Source organism: Lytechinus variegatus, chromosome 11, assembly GCF_018143015.1.
Source record: "Lytechinus variegatus isolate NC3 chromosome 11, Lvar_3.0, whole genome shotgun sequence".
Taxonomy (NCBI): Eukaryota; Metazoa; Echinodermata; class Echinoidea; order Temnopleuroida; family Toxopneustidae; genus Lytechinus; species Lytechinus variegatus.
In genome coordinates this window covers 9486944-9509578 of record NC_054750.1, presented here as the reverse complement: position 1 = coordinate 9509578, position 22635 = coordinate 9486944, and the positions used below count along the sequence as shown (strand labels likewise).

Here is a 22635-nt window from a genome sequence, read left to right as displayed (position 1 = left end):
TGATACGTAACAATTTTACCTTTATGGTAACTACTAAGAACTCTTTGACTTTGTTACCCTTCTGAGCACTGTTACCATGGTTTTTACCAAAACAATTTGTTCTCTGTGAAACAGGGGGCCGTTTCATAAAGCTGTTCATAAGTTAAGAGCGACTTTAAGAACGACTGGTGATCCTTTCTTACCTGCTAAACCATCGCCTATGAATATACAATCTACCACAAGAAAGGATCACCAGTCGTTCTTAAAGTCGCTCTTAACTTACAAACAGCTTTATGAAACACCCATCAGGTCCCTAAATCATTAAATGACCTATAAAGTTGCTAATTCCCTTTAAAGATAATGCAAATATATACTTACCCTGTTTCCTGAGAATCCTACAAACTCTAGTAATTTCAGTATCCTCTTTGGCAACATTGATATACACTAGGAAATAAATCACATTCAATATCTATTTATAAACACAATCAAACAAACACACCCATAGTATCATTTATCGGTCGATCAATAATACTATTCACTTCCTCGTATATTGCATTAATATGCTATTTATGACTTCAAAAGACATAGTATGAATGAATGAAAGATAGCTATTAAAGTCATCTAGCGTAAGAAGTAGAAAAGGGTGAAGGGTGATCTTGCCATTATCAGAGCCAAATTCCAGTATTATTCCCCAAATTGAATTCATTGGGGCAACCATCTATTGAGAGTCACCCAAGACCTTCCACAAACAATATTAAAGAATATTTAGAAAATCAATATTCCATTATTGAGGATAGTAATATTTGAATCTACTGCTTGCAATTAAAGGAATATCCCAAGAAGTTTAGCAATCACCCCGATGTGAAAAAAAACATTGGACCTATTGAATAAAAATTATTTCCTACCCTGCATGAGGTTTGGAGTTTATTTTTCTTCAAATTTAGTTAATTTTTTTCTTTTTATTTTTAAAAATTATTTTTTCTATTCATTTCTTTTTCTTCTTTATTTATTTTATTTTGTAAGGGAGGGGGGGTTCATTGATCATTTTTATTTGATTTTTTTTTTTTTGGGGGGGTGGTACCAACTTACCAGATTAAATGTACCACTACCAAACTTGACTCCGCTCTCAAACTGTTGCTTTGATCTAGCTGATGGCCAAGTTCTATTTTCAAACATCTGGACACATGATCTGCGGAAAAGCAATCAAGTGATTTGTTTTTTTAAACATCAAACACAAAGAAAACAACTTGAATATGAAGTATCATTCATAGTACATTCAATAAAAATTACGAAAGGATGGACTGTGTAAAATGAATGAAAACAAATTGGGAATTTGATACGACTATGTTTATTGAATAACACGTTACCTATCACATAGATTGCATGTGATTTTCTGACCAAAAGATTTTCATGTAATGTTCTGCATCATTCCATCCTTCACTGCTAATCATTATCTCGCTTTCTACGGCCCGAATATACACTGGACATATTTAGGTAGCCCAAAACATGCAGCTACATGTATATTACAGGCATTCCAGTGCTTTTCAAAAGTCTGGTATCAGCAAATAATATGCTGTCCCTCAATGATTTTAATAATGATACCATTAATTGTGAAAGCCTAATTATTACTGGCTGTAGATGTACATTTGATGGCAGAATTACAAAAGATATTTTTAAAAATTCAATTTTACAAGCATCAACAAGTGAAAATTCTTCAACAGAAAATAGAATATGTATGACTGAATATTAGATAATACAACTACAGAATTCATACCCTTAAGCAAAGTTTTTTACAGGCTTTAATCCTTTAATTGAAAGTGACAGTACAATTATCTGTTAGTGAATTATCACCTATTTGCATGTTCACTGAATTAAGAGCTGTAGAGCAACTTTTGACCTTTCGGTTTCACATTTGTTTTGGCATGACGTTTGTACAAATCAAATGGTTGTGGGGACATAGAAAATGGTTTGATTGAAACCAAATAAATGGATAAAACATACATTGTAGAAGAGAAAGAGGAGTGTTAACTCACTTGTAAGAATGGTAACCATTTCTTATTTTCAGTCCACCTTTGATGAAATTGATAAGGTTGTCATCTTGGATGAAAGATAGGATTGCACGCTCCAGGAGGGATTCAGCATAGCATAACTCAGCATGTACCTCTTCTATTTAAAGAGAAATTCCAGTAGTTGCAGTAAACACTGATTTCAAGAGAAAGTCTGTAAAACCAGGCTTAATTGTCAGTATATCATCGAGGATGAAGATCTGGTACAGTTACATAAACTGAACTTTGTGAAATCTTGAAATCTACGCTGAAAAACGTTCACACTGAAGATCACCAACACAGATAGGCACACGTGGGACAGTGTATTATTATTGCTGGAATAAAGACCCGACGGAAGTGACCGAATCCGGGCTTATTTTGCTTATTTCTCAGCAATTATACAGTTTCTCCCAGAATCCTTTGGCACATATTTTTTATTCATACAAACAGACAATTGGGTGGTCATTATATTAGATTCTGTAAAAAGTCATTTTGAGATCGTTACCAAAACTGGAATTTATCTTTAAAGGGAAAAACACAACTTATCATTATTAATAAAAATAATTGGCACTTATATAGCGCTTTAACAATCTACGACTGTTCAAAGCGCTTCACTATTATTACCCGGTCACTGGATTCATTGCATTTCAAGCAGCCTGTTAGGCGCGCACTTGCTAAACCAACCACAATGACGGTTGTTTCCTACCAGTACCCAATTAGCACCTGGGTGAGAGTGGCAATGTGTGGATTGATGCCTTGCCAAAGGACGCTAGGCCATGGTGGGGTTCGAACACATGACCCTCTGATTACAAGGCAAGCGTCAGTACTGCTACACCACAGTGCTTCCACATAACTCATTCATATATGGGTGCAGTCATTCTATTCTGTTTATTTGAAATGACGCTTTTATTACCATGCTGCAATTATACTGTATAACTGCTATGGAATAACTAAAAGACTCAAAACAAAAAGTAATTATTTTATTCACCATTAAAGCATTGGGAAAGAGCACAGTAAAAATTACAAATATAAAGATGTAAACAACATACCAACATTTTTGGTATTCCCTATAAATAAATTTAATCAGGGGTAGACCATGGCCAAAAATTAAGCTTGACATTAGAAAGCATGCCACTGTATTTATTATGCATTTCTTGATTTCACCAGTTCAGCGGTCTTGGCCCAAAATCGTCAACATGTAAAAGTACACACACAAACATTTGTCACACAGTTACAAATCATCATACCATCTGTGTATGTGTTATAGTTGGTCTTCCACATCATTTTCGACATGGACGTCATCACACTCGTTTTTTTCCGGAACCGGTTGGCAACCTCAATGGAGTTCTTGATCCATTTGATAGCTTCCTGGATGTCTGTGGGGTCAAAGGTCATGACAGCCTGGAGGTAACTGATAGTTCCGTGGCCCAAGGCATGGTAGATACTTGCATGAGACCTTGCAAAAGGAGAGAAAGCACCGGTAAGATAAAAAGAATAGAATTAGAAAATTACTGACTGCATGCAGACAATAATTTATGCCTCTAAGATGGTAATTTTTACATGCATTCAGTGTATTACTAATAAAAGAGTGTTCAAAATTGATATTCCATCACTTTCATAAAAATTTCACCATATACTGACAGCTATTCACAGATATTCTACCGATCTTGTTGACTTATTTTCCTCTTCTCATTTAATCTGAAATCAATTTTATGTTGATTATGGTCTGGGTAATATTCTTGTAGGTCTATAATCTAGACCATTGATCAAAAGTTCTCAATTACCAGTTTTTTTAATGCCAAATTTACCAGAACTGTACTGCTTGAAGGCACTTACAGTATGAGAGGGTATTCAGGAGGTAGAGTCCCTCCCCCTATAAATAAAGGCTTATAAATTATCAGGTATTTTTAATTGGCTCTAAAACTGTTATCTTTGGTATGTACGGTAAACAACATAAATACAAATTCAACATGATTTATGAAGGAAAATATAATTTACTTTTTTTTCACATTTGCTTGAATACACCACTTTAATAGTAGTCAGTTCTTGTATAGCGCATAACACATTATAACGTCTCTATGCGCTTCCAAAGAACTTGGATTTTATTAGCCTGGCTATAGCTCAAGCAGCTTTTACGTGCTAGGCATTTCAAGGAATACATTCCTGCCAGGTACCCATTCCCCTCACCTGGGTTGAGTGCAGCACAATGTGGATTAATTTCTTGCTGAAGGAAACTGCGCCATGGCTGGGATTTGAACCCACGACCCTCTGTTTCAAAGTCCGTAGACTAATCCACTGTGCCACATCGCTCCACATGCCTACTGGTAATCTGATGGTGATACACCAGTGTTGTGCGCAGATACTAGACAAACATTGACTGTCAGAAAAGTATAAAATTATCTCTTACCATGGTTCAAATATGGCTCTAGCCTCACTGAATTTGTTGTTGAGAAAGAGGTTGAGTGCTACTGTAGTCTCTTCAATGGCAGTAGCTAGATCCATTTCTTTTACTCTGTGAATAAGACAATTAGAAATGAGAAAGTTAATATTTATATGGCTTTTGAAAAAAAAAATGATCTAATACCAATTCACACACAGCATTGAAATTAAGTTGCTAGTTGTTTTTGATGACCAATTAAAGTTCACTGTACATATTGTATGTTTAATGATTGAAATGCCCCTCCCCCCCCCCCATACATATTAGGACTGGGAAATTAGTTTTATTTGCATAAAAGCAGGGGGGACATATTGAAGGTTTGGCAAAAATCGACAGATTATCAGAGGCAGAGAAACAATATTTTGAAGTTTCAATTCACTTGCAGCACTTGTCAGCTGCTCCCTCATGTCTACATGTATTTGCATGATTGAACATAAAACTTTAACAATAAATCTTTAAGACATACATGATGATGATGAAATAATGTCTGATTAATGACAGAATAATGAATACTCTTTTAATTTCATTGGAACTTGAATGTAAACAAAATAAAGCAACATATTCATTCATGAGGAGCTGCACATATGTAAACACATTATCTTTAACCATGTGTTGACTTTAAAATTATAATGTACATGTATGTCAATTCAGGTTAATAAGGCATGCTTTTCAATGTTTACAAATAACTAAATGAGAAATTAAATTTGAACAAAAAACTATTAAATAGATACTGTATGTATTTAGAACTAAAAGAAGTCTACTGGCACTTTAACAGAACAATACTGGATCAAAAACTCGGCAAAGTTCTTTTGGCAATTACTGTACACTAAAACTGGGTAACAAAGTAAAATGAACCCCAAAAGTCTACATTTACTGTACATTGAACTATGAAACAATCATTACATTACAATATAAGTTTGAAGTTGATCAATCAACTTGATCTTGCATTGTCGCGAGAACGAAAAATTGGGACAGACATCACATAGAACCTCAAAACAATGCCTCTGGCAAACTACTACATGAACATTACAATGGCCAGAGGCATAAAAAAATATGGTCAGCTATACAATGTTATCAAAACAAAATACGAAATCACACAATGAATAGGTTAAATATATATGATAATGGCCAAAAAAATATGAGATCACCACACTAATAGACGGCAAATAAAAGAAGGTTATGTATGGCGCAGCTACATGTATAATGGGCTCGGGAGAGCAGACATTTATTATATGAAACTAGTACTGTACATGTACATCCAACTTTGGCAAGAACCCCAGCCAACAATTAATGCAAAATGTTTTATGAAACTTTTTCATTCATGGGTCCCATGAAGAGAGATTTTTTTTAGTTGAAATCAAATTCATGTGAAAAACATGAACACCTGGGACCCAAAAATCCAATACCAGCCAACCAAAATCAGGGCTTGGAATGAAACATGCAGTGTTTAATACCACATATACATCAGAGAACAAGCTGAAGAGCTTGGAACCAATCGAGGGACTGTGAGGGATGAAAACAGGCAGAGATGTGAAAAAAACAAACCTTTCCCCTTGCAATACATGTGCATTTAATGGGTTATCATATTAATCTTATTTTTAAAAAATACAGTGTAGGAGACTGTAGACATTGCTAAGGCTTGATGGAATCGTCCATAGTTGGATGTACATGTACTTACTTAATACACCTCTGTACACAAACACTATTCCTACCTGTATTTTGGGCTCTTTCTGCTATGTGAGGCCAGATGCAAGCAAGAATAATGATAATACTATCAAATATCATTCACACATAAACTATGTTGTTGGTGCAATAGACTAATAGAGTCAAATTTAGCATTCACAAACAACTGCTATTGAGGTCCAAGTGGACAATGATAAAGCATGTAATACATAGTCTTTGAACACACTTTTATAAATCAAAGCACAAACATGCAAGGCCTCCAAGTATAATAATTGTGATGGGGCTCACTGCAGTCTGCATATGACTCATAAAAATCAAGTAATACTTGGAGGTGATCATTAGAGCCATCTGTTTAATGGATCAACATCATACACAATAACATAATTCAAAGAGATGGTGTGCATTGTCACTTTATTTATATCACACAACTATTGCATGTGATGAAGGCTAAAATGTGTTTGATACAAGAGAAAAACATCATGTGTCACACTACATTATAGCAAACGACAGAGGACCTCAGTTCCACTAGTTCGAATAACAATTTCAAAAATTACTTTGAGATTGGATATTTAGTTTCAGAGATTCTCTGTCTGCACATTCTATTTTCTTCAAAATAAGTCATGACTTACCCCTTTAATATTGCATAAATTGTGTACATGTACATACATGTAATGTACTAACTTACCCTTCAAAACCAATAGCTTCTACAGACATTGTTGAAACAGAATCCTTCTAATTACTATATTATCCCTTTTCAGTACATCACATGTGGGATAATCCAAATATCAGTCAGGTACTGTACACAGCACTGCCAGCGATCCTCATCACCATCAGCAGAACACTCACACATTATTACCCCATGCATCACCCTAGCAGGGCAGTGGTATCCTCTAAACTCCTATGCATACATTAATGATAATCAATCCAATCTACCTCATCCAATTGATCCCTTCTCATCTGATTTGCAGAGAACTGTCATGCATGGCAAATAGGATGAGCCCGGCCAGAGCTCACGATGAGTCAATACCTGCACACACACACACTCACTCACAAACAACATCACACACATGCGCAAATTTGATCTGTCCTCCACAGTGCACTGGTCTAATTAAGTAATACCTGTCACATGGGTCCGTTCCTGATAACCCTCAGTTTAATTATCACCTATAATGCATAATAGCTTCCTGCACTAGGTACCCTGTTCTGCCTCATGTTTCAGAGGAGGCCCCACATCCGCAATTAAAAGCCACCTCTACATGTACATGGTTAAACCCCAAAGAAGTTCACATCTTAACATGGGCTGGCTTGATACCACCTCGAGCTGTGCCATTTTTTAAAACAATAATTTTTGATTTTTTATTCAAATCTATTTTTCGTTTTTCTAACTCTTACATTCTTCTCTCCCCTCCCCATCTTTTTTGTAATGTGTGTTTACCTTTTTTTTCTTCTTTAAATTGTGTCATGAATTTCTTTTTTTATTCTCTTTTCTTTAAAAATCTTCTCTTCCATCAATGTTCATGTATACATGTATTTCTTCATTGAATATTGTTATTTTTTATTTTATTCCTCTATCATTTACCAAGTAGTAGCCTCAGCCCACCGTCAAAAGCATTCAGGGGACAAGGGGTGGGGGTTCCAGTAATAAAAAGGACAAGTCCATCCTAACAAAAAGTCAATATGAATAAGAAGAGAAAAATCTAACAAGCATAGCACTGAAAATTTCATCAAAATCGGATGTAAAATAAGAAAGTTATAAAGTTTTGCTTAATTTCACAAAACAGTTCTATGCACATCCTTGTCAGCATGCAAATGAGAAGACTGATGACATCATCCACTCACTATTTCTTTTGTATTTTATTATATGACATACTGAATATTTTAATTTTTACCTCATTGTCAAGTGAAACAAATATTAATTCCTCCCTGAACATGTGGAATTAACATTATTTTATATGGGTCAATCAAGTTGGCCCTTGTTGTCAAATCTATAAAAAATGAAAATTTGTATATTTCAGACAATAAAAAACAAAAGAAATAGTGAGTGAGTGACGTCATTGACTCTCAAGTTGTGCATATAACTGTTTTGTGAAAAATAAGCGAATCTTTAAAATGCCATAACTTTCTTATTTTACATCCAACTTTGATTAAATTTTCAGCATTATGATTTTCTCTATTTATTCAAATCAACATATTTCTGGGATGGACTTGACCTTCAAATTCTAAAATTTATGTGTTGAAGATATACATCTACACATGTATACCTGAATATTCAAACACTAAAAATTTTCTTTAAATACTTCCAAAAAACTAATAATTTCATCGGTTTATTTTTAAAAAAAATGCAAAATCCATATGTGATTACATGCAGGCCCTAACATGTTCATATCATTACTAGATATACATGTAGTACTCATGCACAACAATCAAAATCTGCATTCCTTTTGTCAGTTTTTACAGTGAGAAATAATTTCATTTAGAAAAATCTTCAAATCGCATTGGAATGACCCAAAAATAATAAAATTTGCAATGGCACAAATCAAGAAGAACAAATCTTGAAACAGAAAAGAGTGTACAACAGCTTTAGAGTCCTTTTGTTGACCTAGAAGGCTAGATTAACCTGTCCTCAGACCTCAGGTAATATGGTAAACAATGATTCATTAGATGTAATCAGAAGTACAAACAACCCTTGCATTCCACTTTAAGGTTTGTCAATATCAATAAAACTGACATTTATAATTAAAGGGCTACTACCAGCTGAAGATTAATGACAAGGAAAAAGAAAAAAATATCAATATGTCATGCAATTCAAATATGGAATATAAAATGGTCTTTACAGTGGTTAAAAAACAAGAAACCCGTTTTCAGACATAGATTTCACCATAAATTGTTATGTTGATATAGTGGAATCTTGTCTTTATTTTAAGACCAACAGCTTATCAAATCGTTCACACATACCAATCTTGCCAAATTTTTTCTGCGCAGCCAGATTTTGACATTTAAAGTTTCAAACTTGTTTTCGCTCATTATTGGTGAAGTGTTTGTCTCATAGGTATCAAAATAGAGAATAACTGAATTGTATGATGATGTAATGAATTATCATAATTTCCTTTCCTTTGAAGAAAAGAGAAATGGGAATCCACGTTTTCGTTTGATTCTGGGACACACTATATGTACATGTATGAATGAGAATACCAAATCTTAAAGGGGTGGTCCAGGCTGAAAGTATTTATAGTTTAATAAATAGAGTAGAATTCACTGAGCGAAATGCCGAAAATTTCGTCAAAATCGGACAACAAATAGCAAAGTTATTGAATTTTAAAGTTTAGTAATATTTTGTAAATACGGTCGTCATGAATATTCATTAGGTGGGCTGATGATGTCACGTCTCCACTTATTCTTTTGTATTTTATTATATGAAATTTGGTTTATTCAATTTTTTTCCTCCAAGAACTAGAATAATTGGATTGACAACTGATTAGTGCATTAGATATTTATTGCTGCAACTTATTTCATCATAAGGGAGACATTTTATTCACACAAGTATGAAATGTAATAACATAAGAAAACGGAAAGTGGAGATGTGACATCATCAGCTCGCCTAATGAATATTCATGACTGTTTTTGCACAATATTGCTAAACTTTAAACTTCAATAACTTTATCATTTGTTATCCGATTTTGATAAAATATTCAGCGTTTTGATCAGTGAGTTCTACTCTGTGTATTAAGCTATAAATATTTTCAGCCTGGACCACCCCTTTAATACCTATGACCTCAATTCATCAAAAATACATCCATCATGTCACATCTGAATACAAAAATGGTTTACCACAATCTGAATTATAAATCTAAATTCATGATAAAATCTGTATTTACAGTACTTCAAAGTGGCATACATGTACAATGTATGACAGGAAACTGCCCCTCCCACCCCCCCCCCCAAAAAAAAAGAGGAAACAAAATCTTTTGCATTAATAAATTTGAAGTATTTGATTAATAAAAAATATTAATAATTCTACTTACGTTTGGAAGTTTTCCATCGCATCTTGAAACTGTAAAACACAAGAGAGCAATGTACAGGGACGATATCAATATACAATAAGAGGTAAATTGTCAAGTCGTCTATTGCCAACTCATCCATTCATCACATGATCTACCTTCTTATAGTCTATTAATGCCATTATGTCCATCAAAATTTTGTTTAACAACCATTTGGTCCGATCATCACTTTGTCTTACAGTCTATCCACCAGTTTGTCTATGACCATTTCGTCTAGTAACCAGTTGGTCTAATATCCATTTTATTTTCTTTCATTTTGCCCAAAAAGTTCAATTTAGACAAAATGGTATATTGACTACATTGTAACTGGCTATTGGACCAACTGGTTATTAGACGAACATGTATGAAATGGCAATTAGACCATCAAGATCCAAATCAAAAGATTTTATATTAGAATACAATTGTAAATTATACATGTAACATTAAAAATGTATGTCAGGGAACATTGTGAGCATGATAAATAGTCCAGACAAGATCAATACATGTATGTGGATAGCATGACAATGACTTTTGAAACCAACAATAAATCTATAGATGAAATGTGTTGGATATAATGTAGGTATCAAATAGCAATGTTTCTCACTGTAAGAAAATACATTATGGACATTAGAAGGATAACTTTTGGTTTTTATGTAAGTATTCTTATTTTCAATCATTTTCTCATATTTATTTCAAAGATCAAGTCCACCCCAGAAAAATGTTGATTTGAATAAATAAGAAAAAAATCAAACAAGAATAATAACGCTGAAAATTTTATCAAAATCAGATGTAAAATAAGAAAATTATGAAATTTTAAAGCTTCGATTATTTTTCACAAAACATTAATATGCACAACTCAATGACCTACAGATGATACTGACATGCAGATGAGACAGTTGATGACATCCCTCACTCACTCTTTCTTTTTTTTCTTATTGTTTGAATTACAGTATACAAAAATTCATTTTTACAGATTTGACAGATTAAACAATGCTAATTCCACATGTTCATGGAGGAATTATTCATTGTTTCACTTGACAATGAGGATAAAATTAGAATATTTCATATAATAAAATACAAAAGATATACATGTCGTAAGTGGATGACATCATCAGTCTTCTCATTTGTATACTGACCATTACATGTATGTGCATATATGTTTTGTGAAATTAAATTTGAAATATCATAATTTTCCTAGTTTACATCCGATTTTGATGAAATTTTTAGTGTTATGCTCATTGGACATTTCTTTTTTCATTCAAATTAACTTGCGTTGGAGAGGACTTGTCCTGGGTGAAATTGACAAGTTTATCCATTTGTTTAAGATTTTGAATTTGTAATTTGAAGATAGTATTTAAAGCCTTATCCAGCAAACTATGAGCACAGTTTCAGGACAGGTAACTGGGTAAAGGTCTGGTTGAGGGGTCCATTGCCATTTTGGATAAGTCCTATGAGCATGGTGCTCACCTTGACAACACTTTTCCTGGGAAAAGCTTGGGCAGCCATTTCCAGCATGAAAAAAATGGTGCCCGTGTGATCTCTAGGTGCATCCATTCACTTTACCCATGATCCGAGTTTTATGAAAGAGATTGTATTTTGAGGCCAGACAATTCCATATTTTCCACCATTTTGACCCAGACTTTTTAATGAACATCATACTGTAGGTGCAAGGTTTGTGGTTGTTGCGCCAATGTGGGTCTTCTTTTATTTAGAATTCCACAGTTAAATACATGTATGTGTCTAAATGTATGCCCACACAAGGGCAATGTGCAGGGTTGGGGCACATTACCGTACCAATCCCATTACATGTACATGAACGTATCTTACAGACCAGTAAATTCTATACAAGATTGTGTAATTCTGTAATATGATCTTGACACATTAAAGAAATGGTCAAATAAATGGTTTCTTGATTTTAATGTGTCAAAATGTAAAAATTATGAGAATGTCCCCAAAAGTTTTAAAATAGACTACCGGGTATGCATATAAAATGGATGGAGATGTTTTAACCATAAGTCTGAAAGGTAATTAGGCATTTTAATTAATGACACATTAAATTGGAAAAATCATTGTGAAGAATCATTGTGAAGAACATACTAAATGCACTAAAATTATTGGTATTGTGAAAAAGAACTTTATGAACCGTCAAAGGTCAGTTTTTAAGACCCTTTACGAGTCACTCATTCGACCATGTTTAGAGCATTGCTGTATAGCATGGGACCTGTATCAAGCAAACCATATAAAATTACTCAAGCGTATACAGAATAGATACGTGAGAATGATGTGCCGGGATCGGCAAACAAGTTACAACATACTTTTACAAAAATTGAATATGCCAACTTTGGAAGCAAGACAAAAACAGAATTGTTAGGTTCTATAAGCTCACTAATAATTTAGTTCATGTCAATGTAGTGAAACAGCCAACAGGATAGGTAGGAACAACCATGAAAACAAGGCAATCACGCCCTTTGCAAAAACAGATTACTACCAAAACTTTTTATGTTAGATCTTCCAATAATTGGAACATGCTCCCTAGCAAAGTAATAAATAGCACATCTACAAGTATCTCTCTTTTAAAAACTTAATCAATGCTCACCTTCTTATAACTTCTATTACGAAATAATTTCACAACCTTTCCTTTCCACAATAATGCCTCACAGTTATTGTAAATTATGATTAATTTTGTCATAGTACTCATAATTTTGACCCACCCCACAACTCATAACGAATTGTCATTAATTCATTATATTTTGTCATATCATGTTATCTTATGCCTGTTCTACAATTTTTTTGTCATATCACATTTTAAATCTTTACATTACATAAATCTATCTATGTTCTTTTTTATGGTAATTTACATTTTTATTTTCCAATTGTTAAACTTGTGTTTTTATCTTGCTGCTACTTTATTGTATGGTAATCATATAATTGGGATTCAAACTTGTATGGACTTTTCAAAAAAAAATTGTATCCCTTGACATGTTCTACTTTGTATGTATTACTTGCCTATAGAAATATAAAATGCAAAATACAAAAATGTCCAACTTTCAAGTTTCATGAAAATGGTATAATTTCCAAAAATTGACCTTGGTTAAGATTTGATGTTGACAACCTCTCTCCGTCGTGCGCCGCCATCAACAAAGCAGCAATTAAAGTGCACTATATGTTTGTTACGCAAACTAAAATTACCATTTTGTTCATTTTCTAGTAATGTATCCATGAAAATTTCAAAGATACACCATGTATGATGACATTATATTTTTTATGCAAATTGAGATAAAATTGAATTGAGTTCTGTATGTGAGATGGTTATTGCACATCATAAATGATATAAGAATTATGACTTTCCAAGTCAATATTAATGACATTTCTCTGATTAAAAAAAATATATACATTCCATTAAACTACATGGAGTAAATTTGGTATATTAAGTTAATAGCATAAAAAAGACTGGCTAGAAATTTTGTCTTAATTTCAAAAGTAAATTGTCAAATCCATTAATTTTTGAAATTTGAATCAATAAAAGCTTAGACAATAAATAAACCTACTGTATTTGCAGATTAATACAAGCGTACATACTGCTAAATGAGTGCAAAGAGACTAACAATCAGGATGTACATGTAACTACTCAATTATTTTTGCAGTCATATTGCAAGTATGCACAATGAACCCCTGTAAAGGAATGGGGCACTTTTAAAGTGACTTTTGGAGAGACTCTGGACATTTCTCAAATTCAACATTGCTACAGAAATACAAGACATCTGAAAGAGATAAACTTTACTTGTATCAAGGATATAACCTGTATGTAACATCATTCACCAGCAAATAGAAGTTGTTTTTACATTTAAAGGTAAGGTATGTACTTCTTCAAAAACAAAACTTTCAGTCAAAAATTAGCAGACCTGCTGAAATTAATGAAATAATATTACTTGAAATACAGTTTGCATACATGTACAATGTTTGTTGCTATGCTCAGGAAACATAAATCTTTCAGGTTATCATCAACTATTAACACCTCTCTTTAAATATATGAAAGTCTGAATCATCATATCGAGGCTGGGCTAATATAACCTTGTATTTCAAAATTAAATGATCTTTAATGGCAGCTCAGAATCTATATTAGAGTTATAATGTGATATTTGTGGATAGCAACCTTCTTTTGCCTCGAAAGAGTCAATCGCAGGTAGCAAGAGACTGTTTTCAGACAATATGAGACTGCCGCCATTGCTAGGCTATACACATGTATTTTGAAAATACAGCTTTTCTAAGCTGCCCTCAATTTTTTTAATTTTGAGATTTATCAGCCCAGTGTATCATTTTTTTTAATCATCTGATCCTTGTATAATTCAAACAATAAAAAACAACAAAAGTTATAGTGAGTGAGGGACATCATCAACTCTCTCATTTGTATGTCACCGAGATGTGCATATACCCATTTTATGAATAATAAGCACAACTTCACAATGTTGTACTTTATTTCACATCTGATTTTGATGAATTTTCAGCATTATTCTTGTTTGTTTCTTCTCTATTGATTCAAAATCGAATCAACATTTTTCTGAGGTGGAGTTGACCTTCAAACTTGCACCTGATCACAAACCTACCAACCTAACTTGCAGTGCTCAGGATTTTAACAACAACCACACTCAACAGAGTGACAAGTTTTGGACTGGGCCCTGTTGCACAAATGTTACTATTTTGCCATTCAATGGTAACTTCCCTAAAATCCTTGATTCTGATTGGCTGATTAGCATCGTAATCATGGTAGTCACTGCTGGATGGCATAGTTACTATAAAAGTAACTTTTATCCAACAGGCACCTGGACAGTAAAGTTTGCTGTATTCAGGCCCATTGCATTACCATTATGGTAACTTTGCCATGCAATGGTAATGGAATCATTAATTTTGATTAGCTGTTGATCATCATTACAATGGTAGTTACCAATGGATGGCAAAGTTACCATGATAGTAACTTTCATGCAACAGGGCCCAGATATTCTACTGAAATACATGTACCTGTTCTTCATCACTGCTTCCTCCAGCATCTGCATTCACATCTGATGAGGTACCTCTGCTGCTCCGTGAGGAGCTACTCTTCCTTGGTTTTCCAGATGACATCCTCACCAATCTCCAGTAAATTGTCTGGCCTGTTGGAGAAAGGATAATATCTTGTTGATGTACAAAAGCCACAAAATCATTCACTAAAGAGGGCGCTGTTTATTTTAATTTAGACAGCTCTGTAAATATAAAGAAGTGCATTAATGAATATGAGGAGAGATGAGCAGAAGAAGGGCCAGGAGGGGAGCAAAATGAGGAGGCAGAGGAGACAGACAAATCTATGAAGGAAGTTCAAAGAGTTGATTAAACATCAAAATCAGAAATGCTATTTAATAGGGCCTTGAAATACAAACTCTGATAATAGAACCAGCATGTTGCATGTGTATTTGCATGTATACAATTATAAATCATGTGCAATCATCAGGTGTGAAGCCAAAGGAGACAAAGGGGGTTATGTTAGCCCCCTCTTCAAATATATATTTTTTGACAGCAAATGGGTAACATCAGGGATGGAAAAAGTATATCTCTTTTCAAATATAGTATCTTGACACCAGGGGCAGATCCAGGATTTTCCAAAGGGGGGGGGGGCACATTTTCCCCAAGGAAAAATTTGACAAGCAAAAAAAAGGCCTCCCTTTCAAAGGGGGGGGGGGGCACACTTGCATTATAAGTTTTAATGCCAGTGCTTGACACCAGAGGTTAGCTGCACCCCCCCCCCCCCCCATTCAAATGTGTCATTTCAAGGGGGGGCACATCCAACCCGTCCCACCCCCCTTGAGAGCCATTATCAAAATTTTTAATGTAAAATGCTGCTAGTATTTACACATGTACCCTCCTCCTTTGAAAGTCACAGCATATATTTTTAATAGGAATATTTTTTTTCTGCTTTTCAAACTGTACCTGATGAATTGAAATGCATTTTAAAGTGAAATTTTTGTTATTTTTGCTTGTCAAATTTACCTTGCAAAAGGAAAATGTGCCCCCCCCCCCTTTAGAAAATCCTGGATCCGCCCCTACACATGACCATGTTATAATTTTTAATCTTTTTTATCAGATACCAATCCATGGATGGAGGAACAAGGGCAATGGCATGCACCCTGCCCCCAAGATCGACATTTGGGGGAAGCTCCAAAAGAGCTGTTGACTGTTACGGTCACATTGATCTGCTACAACTGTACGATGAGCAGCAAATTTGGTGTAAAGCGGCCGCAGAGCGCTGTCCGACCATTGCCTCTGCGCTAGTGCACCCGGCTAGCTGCATGCACGTGTGCCCTTTCCATAGGGATGCACACACTGGCGACCCATTCCAAGGACACCTATTTTCACAAACATTTGAATTTCCAAAGCCCATTCCGAGGACCCTCCTTTTTAAAATAAGCCCGCTCCAAGGCCCCTATTTCTTGTCTCCCCCACGGCACATACCTACTACTTTTTTGGTCGAGTACCCCCTCCCCCAGCTCGATGTCAGGACTCTGTGTCACCAGGGGCGTCGATCCATTTTTCAGATTGGGGGGGGGGGGTAAAATCATGAATCAAAGTTCCAGAGGCGCTCGACCACACAAAATAAAACAAACTCACCCACACACACATAGGCATATATAAATATGTGTGAGTGTGTGTATATATATATATATATACAAGGCTCGACATTAGCGGTGGCCCGGGGCCACCAAAAAATCATCTCGGGCAACCATTATTGCAAAAATGTTAAGTTTTGGTGGCCCGAATCGGGCAACCAATAATTTTCAAAGTAGCGCAATTTTTCTCCCAATTTTGCATGCATTTATCAACTTACTACAGTTCAAATTGCAAGAAAATTCGTCTTGCGCCTTTTTTGTTAATCTACACACAAATATACACACACACAAAGATTGCGTAGTCATGACAGTATGTAGGCCTACAGCTAGCATACAGTAACTATTATTCAACCGGCTGTGCCGGCTGTCTGGGTGAGCTTTGCATGCATGAAACCACTGCAGCCAGATGTGCGCTTGCAGACTATTCAGACTCAGGGAGCTGCGATACGAAATGTTACTGCTAAGAAATCTTCCCCAGAACTTTGAAAATCTACGTCAAAGTCACATTTTACACCAATGAAATGCCCTTCTACAGTCCATATTACTGAAACCAGATTATTTGCAAGCATTAGAAGGAGGAATTATGACCTCTCTTTTGACTCAAAAAGACCGATTTCCAAATGCATTAATACACATGAAACACATAGATGAGTATATGACAGTCCCACATGTGCATTTGTATGTATGTTGATATTGGGTTTATTTCGAGGCTGTGTCTCTTCTAGCCAAAAATGAATAGACAGCTTCTTTCTTTCTTGTTTATAAATGACTTCTTAAACCACTCTTAAGGAAGTAAATACTTTGGGAAGGCATTTCATTGATATGAAATGTGAATTTTTTCCATCATTTTGTAAAATATAGGGAAGGAATTTTCTACCTGTTTTTTCCAGATAACTTTTGCCATTTTTTTTTTTTTTTACAGTGATTAAACCATTTATACCCCTTCCCATTGAATATGCCTGATTAAAGAACATGTTTCTACTGAATAATAATAATTTTCCCCATTTTTGATAATTTTGTCTTCATTTTTCTTACATTTTCTTTGTTTTTTTTTCTCAATTTTTTTTCCCCTCCTCTTTGTTTTTCTTTCTTCATTTTTTCTTTTGTTTTATTTCACTTATTCATTTTTACAATTTTTGTTTTCTTTTTTTCAATATACTCCTCTAATTTTTTTTATTTCCCCCTTTTACACATTGTTCTAATTCTGCAGCATATTTTTCTGTGATTTTCTCCTGCTATAATATGCTGGAAAAGAGAAAATAAACTGGATTTGGGGCCTGCCTAATCTAGGTTTTATGAATTACCATAAAATAAGCAAAGTAGTATAACAGCAAGCACGATTTACATACAAGATGTACAAAGAATAGTGGTACATGGTAGTGACTGCATAATATTTTAGTTTGTTTTAGGCCTTATTCATTTTTAATTAATGTTTTTCTTTATATTTTTCGGGGCCACCAAACTTTAGTAATGGGCCACCAAAAAAAATTATTTGAAGGTTTTGGTGGCCCGAACGGGCCACCACCAAAAAAAGTTAATGTGGAGCCTTGATATATATATATATATATATATACATATCATGAGAAAGAAATTAATGCGAGCGCGATTTGAACTTTTTAAGTACCGGTATACTGATCTGAAAACAGGAAAAAGGTACCTTTTCTTTTTAGGAATGTTTGTAGTGACTCATGCGGAGGATACATGTACATATCTTACTACATAGATAATGTGAGTGCCGAGAGCGAGCTGAAATTTCTTTATATCCTGACCTAAAAGCTTGATATTCTAAGCATTTTTCAATGATTAAGATGGGTATTGAAAAGAACAACAGATGCAAGCGCGAGAGCTGAAAATTTTGATATTTCGATCTGAAAGTCATTAACAGTTTAATTGGGCGTTTTTATTAATAAAGTCAAAGAACAAGATATATCACAATTATTGCAAAAAGCTGAACATTTTTATATTCCAATCTGAAAAGCGGACATTTTGAGCACGATTTTGAATAAAGACATGAAAGAGCGAGTTCTGTATCTCAATCTCGCTTTCCGATTTCTGTGTAACATTACAATCTTATTTATTTTTGCACATCGAGAGAATTATTGGGGGGGGGGCAAAACGATGTTTGCCCACCCAATATTTTTATTGGTGGGGCGATCGTCCCTTCCCTGTGCGTCACGATAGATCTTCATCCATATAATCGAGGTAAGTGCATAATTTATTTTTCCCCGTGTATTTGGAGTGCTATTGCGACCCAATTCTACCCCATTTTAGAGAGTAACTACGTCTGCCTAATTATTACACGGACGAGTCCTGAGCTCCGGGACGCTTCGCGGGCCGGAGCTCCCTGGGCTGGGTACTCGTACGGTACCGTGTTGGCAGCCAGAGCAGTGCATGCATCAAGTCAAATCAAGTGACATACCGGCGACTACAGAGGTACATACATGTACTCTCGTCAAAATAACTCTTCCCAAAGGCGATTGAAAGATTTCCAAAGGATACTTACAATTATTGCAATGTATGTCTTTGGTCTACTTTGTCTCAAAGTCCAGTTTGTTTTCAAATCGGTAGAACGGGTGGCATATTTTGGTAAAAATGAAAGTTTGAGAAGGACTTGATCCGAAAATTCGCTGCTGATATGATGGCGCTCTATCATATAATAACATCGCTAGCTAGTGACACTAAACACCGCATCATCGAATCAGCAGCATCTCTCAACGTTTAGCTCTAGAGTACCAGCCTACGGAATGAGAGGTATACGTGCGAAAGAGGTTCTCTCAATCAAGAGATATATGATTTGTGAAATTTATTTTCGTGAAAAGTGCAATATACAAATTTTCAAACAGGAAAATATAATAGAGGCTCAATTTTTGTAAAAACATTTTTTAAACATCCTTCGAAGAGGAAAAACTTTGAGTGAAATAGGGACATATATTTTCGTGAAAAGTGAAATAGAATTTTGTGAAAAAGTGAAATACCGGTATATCTATTTTTAATTGAAATGTTTAATGGCAAAAATAAGCTGCTGAAAACTGCTTATCTAAAAAAAAGAGATCCAATGAAGTAAATTAGAGAGTCAAAAGGGGCATATGTTTAGAAAGATTTGTAAATGAAATGTGAAATGCCAAGGACAAGGTTTTGTAAAACACAATTTAAATACATATCTATCATCGGAGAGAGGGAGAGATAGGAAGAAGGGAGAGAGATATAATTGTTTTCAATAGTGATTCCCTCTTAAATATTAATTTTAGATGATTTGCAGTGCTGTATGAATCTGCACCCATCATAAATACTATCCATTTGTGCCATTTTTCTGGGGTGCATTCATTTGGCTTGCTTTGAAGGGGAATGGAATAATAAAACAAAAGCATCAACTACTCTCCCATAGTTGTACTATTATGAAAATACAATTCCTCTATCCCTCTTTTAAACATATTCCAATTTTATTCAATTCTATGAACTGGGGAGCGTTTCATCAATATTTTCATCCGACAAGTTGTCAGATCAGGGGAGCGTTTCATGAAGAGTTGTCGGACGTTTTATCCGACAGTTACCATAGTAACACTGCTTCTTAGCCAATCACCATGAAGAGAAGTTGTCGGATCTGACATCTTGTCAGCCAAAAGTGTTGATGAAACGCTCCCCTGACATCTTTCCATGATTTTGATTGGCTGAGAGGCACTGTTCCTATGGTAACTGTCGGATAAAATGGGACTTGTCGGATAAAACGTCTGACAAGTCCTTTCATGAAACGCCCCCCTGGAATCAAATCATCAATTACTCTCCCAAAATTGCACTCTTACAACACAAGAGAAATTTTCAAATTCTTCAATCACTTCTTTAAATAGATTCCAATTTTATTCAATACTGTAAAATGGGAATCAATCCCAATAAGCATAGATTTATGCATTCCAGAGAGCAAAATTTTGTTAAAGCAGTTTTCAAAACATCAGATACAAATATTAAACTCTCATATATATCTTCAAGTAAAATTTGTTAATACCTCCAGTTACATTTTTTGCCATGCAGTTCATAGAGTGGTAAAACTGTATTGAAGACATTGGAGATTGTATGTGCTACCATACTATCAATATTCAGTGCACGACACTGCCCTGACGGTCTCAGATCAGTAAAAATTTGTGTCGCGCCAGTAACTCTTCAGAAATAACCAGATTTGCTGGTCCAACATGACCAGTAAAAAATATATCAAATTGATAAAATTTTCATACAAATGATATTTTTTCTCTTATTGTAAATTATAAATATGGCTATGGCATCTTCAAAAATGGCTCTCATAATTTAAATTGTGTGTGTGTTTGTATTGTTTTATTTGGGGGTGCAATAAAAGCAATAAATGACAGCAAAATAAACTTTATTCTTTATTGTTTTTCTCAATTTGAGGGACCAGTAAATATTAGGTTTGGAGAAGTAATTTTTTTTTAATAACTTGTTATCTACTGGTCTGATATGAACAGGTTGGACCAGTTGGAAAATGGGTTAGTGTGAAGCCCTGCAATAGTAGCACCAAATTATCAGCAAATTGGATGGGTCAACTGTCAAACCCTTGTCAGTGCCATTCCTGGTGTGTGTTCTTCATGTGCAAGCATTATGTTATATATAACAGGAGGAAGAATAAGAGTTCAATAGTTCTGCTTCTCAACAGAAATATATATATATATTCAAGAACACTAATCTACAGTGATACATCATGACTTGTGTTTAATAGCATGGATGCTCTGCACAATGTTGCATATTATGGTTAATTAAATTATCACCAACTGTGATGTTACAATAAGGTAATGTTAAGTACACCTTCCTGTTAATCAGTCTTCACAATGGTGTTTTATTAGGTCCTTCCCTGTTGACGTGTAAAGGCGACCGCACACCTTACGATTGGTCTGCGACCCGATTTCAGAATTAATGTAGTAGAATTTGTTCCTACTATGCTACTACTACTTACTGCGTAATGTTCTAAATCATCGTACGAATACCTATGTTTAAATCTGTGACTATGCTATCATCCTTCTTTGAATAAAAGCGAATTTAATATCTTGTCGTAATGATAACAGTCGTACGATTGGCTATGACTTGAAACTAATTTGGCCTTTACTCCAAAATAAAGCTTGCAATCTTTCAAAATGTTTATATTAGTATTCTTTCAATTTATTTTAACTCCAAATAAAATGATATGTTCCATTCACATTTTCAGAAAATGAGCAAAATGCGATTTGTTCCAAAAAATCGGATCGCGAACAGTCGTAATGTGTGCGGTGGCCATAATAGGTAGAGTCAGGAAGGATGCAATTACTCATCACAAGCTTATACTTACGAAGCATGATTGCTTGCTCAATTCACGCATCACAAGAGTCTGAGATATACTACTGGGGATTATACAACAACTGTGTAAATACATATAAATGTAGTTATCGAAGTCCAAACAAAGTGTAAATAGCCATATTTGGCATGGCTCATATTTAAAGAGGTTTCATATGTACCATGGTACATGTACATAACCTTGGACTATGCAGATCTTAGTACATAATAATGATCATTTCATTGCACACACTAAGAAATATGTGCTTCTGGCAAAGTACACTAAAAGGGAAGCACAATAATATGAGAAATCTGGATAAACCTTAGTTTGTACCATGGTACAATTAAAACCTCTTTTGAGAATACGGGCCACTATGTTTATGGTTAGAAATTCTCTATAGAACAAGGGAAAACTTTCACAATCATTTGCTGAAAGTGAACATTCAGGTTAGATATGGCAGGGCTCGACATTAGCAGTGGCCCGGTGGCCCGGGGCAACCAAAAATGAG

The 22635-nt window shown here is 34.7% G+C and overlaps 1 protein-coding gene across 1 annotated transcript in view; it reads right to left on the bottom strand.

Annotated features, from left to right (window-relative positions):
* Positions 1-19465, bottom strand: part of LOC121423845 (tetratricopeptide repeat protein 39B-like) — a 29636-nt gene extending 10171 nt beyond the window's left edge. Inside the window, exons 1-8 of the mRNA XM_041619351.1 lie at positions 19320-19465; positions 15198-15328; positions 10167-10195; positions 4432-4536; positions 3272-3480; positions 2013-2145; positions 1069-1168; positions 358-423 (exon numbers count right to left, since the gene is read on the bottom strand). Of these exons, the coding sequence (XP_041475285.1) occupies positions 358-423; positions 1069-1168; positions 2013-2145; positions 3272-3480; positions 4432-4536; positions 10167-10195; positions 15198-15299 (744 nt within the window). The 5' untranslated portion in view covers positions 15300-15328; positions 19320-19465. The remainder of the gene's footprint in view (positions 1-357; positions 424-1068; positions 1169-2012; positions 2146-3271; positions 3481-4431; positions 4537-10166; positions 10196-15197; positions 15329-19319) is intronic.
* Between the last annotated feature and the right edge of the window lie 3170 nt (positions 19466-22635).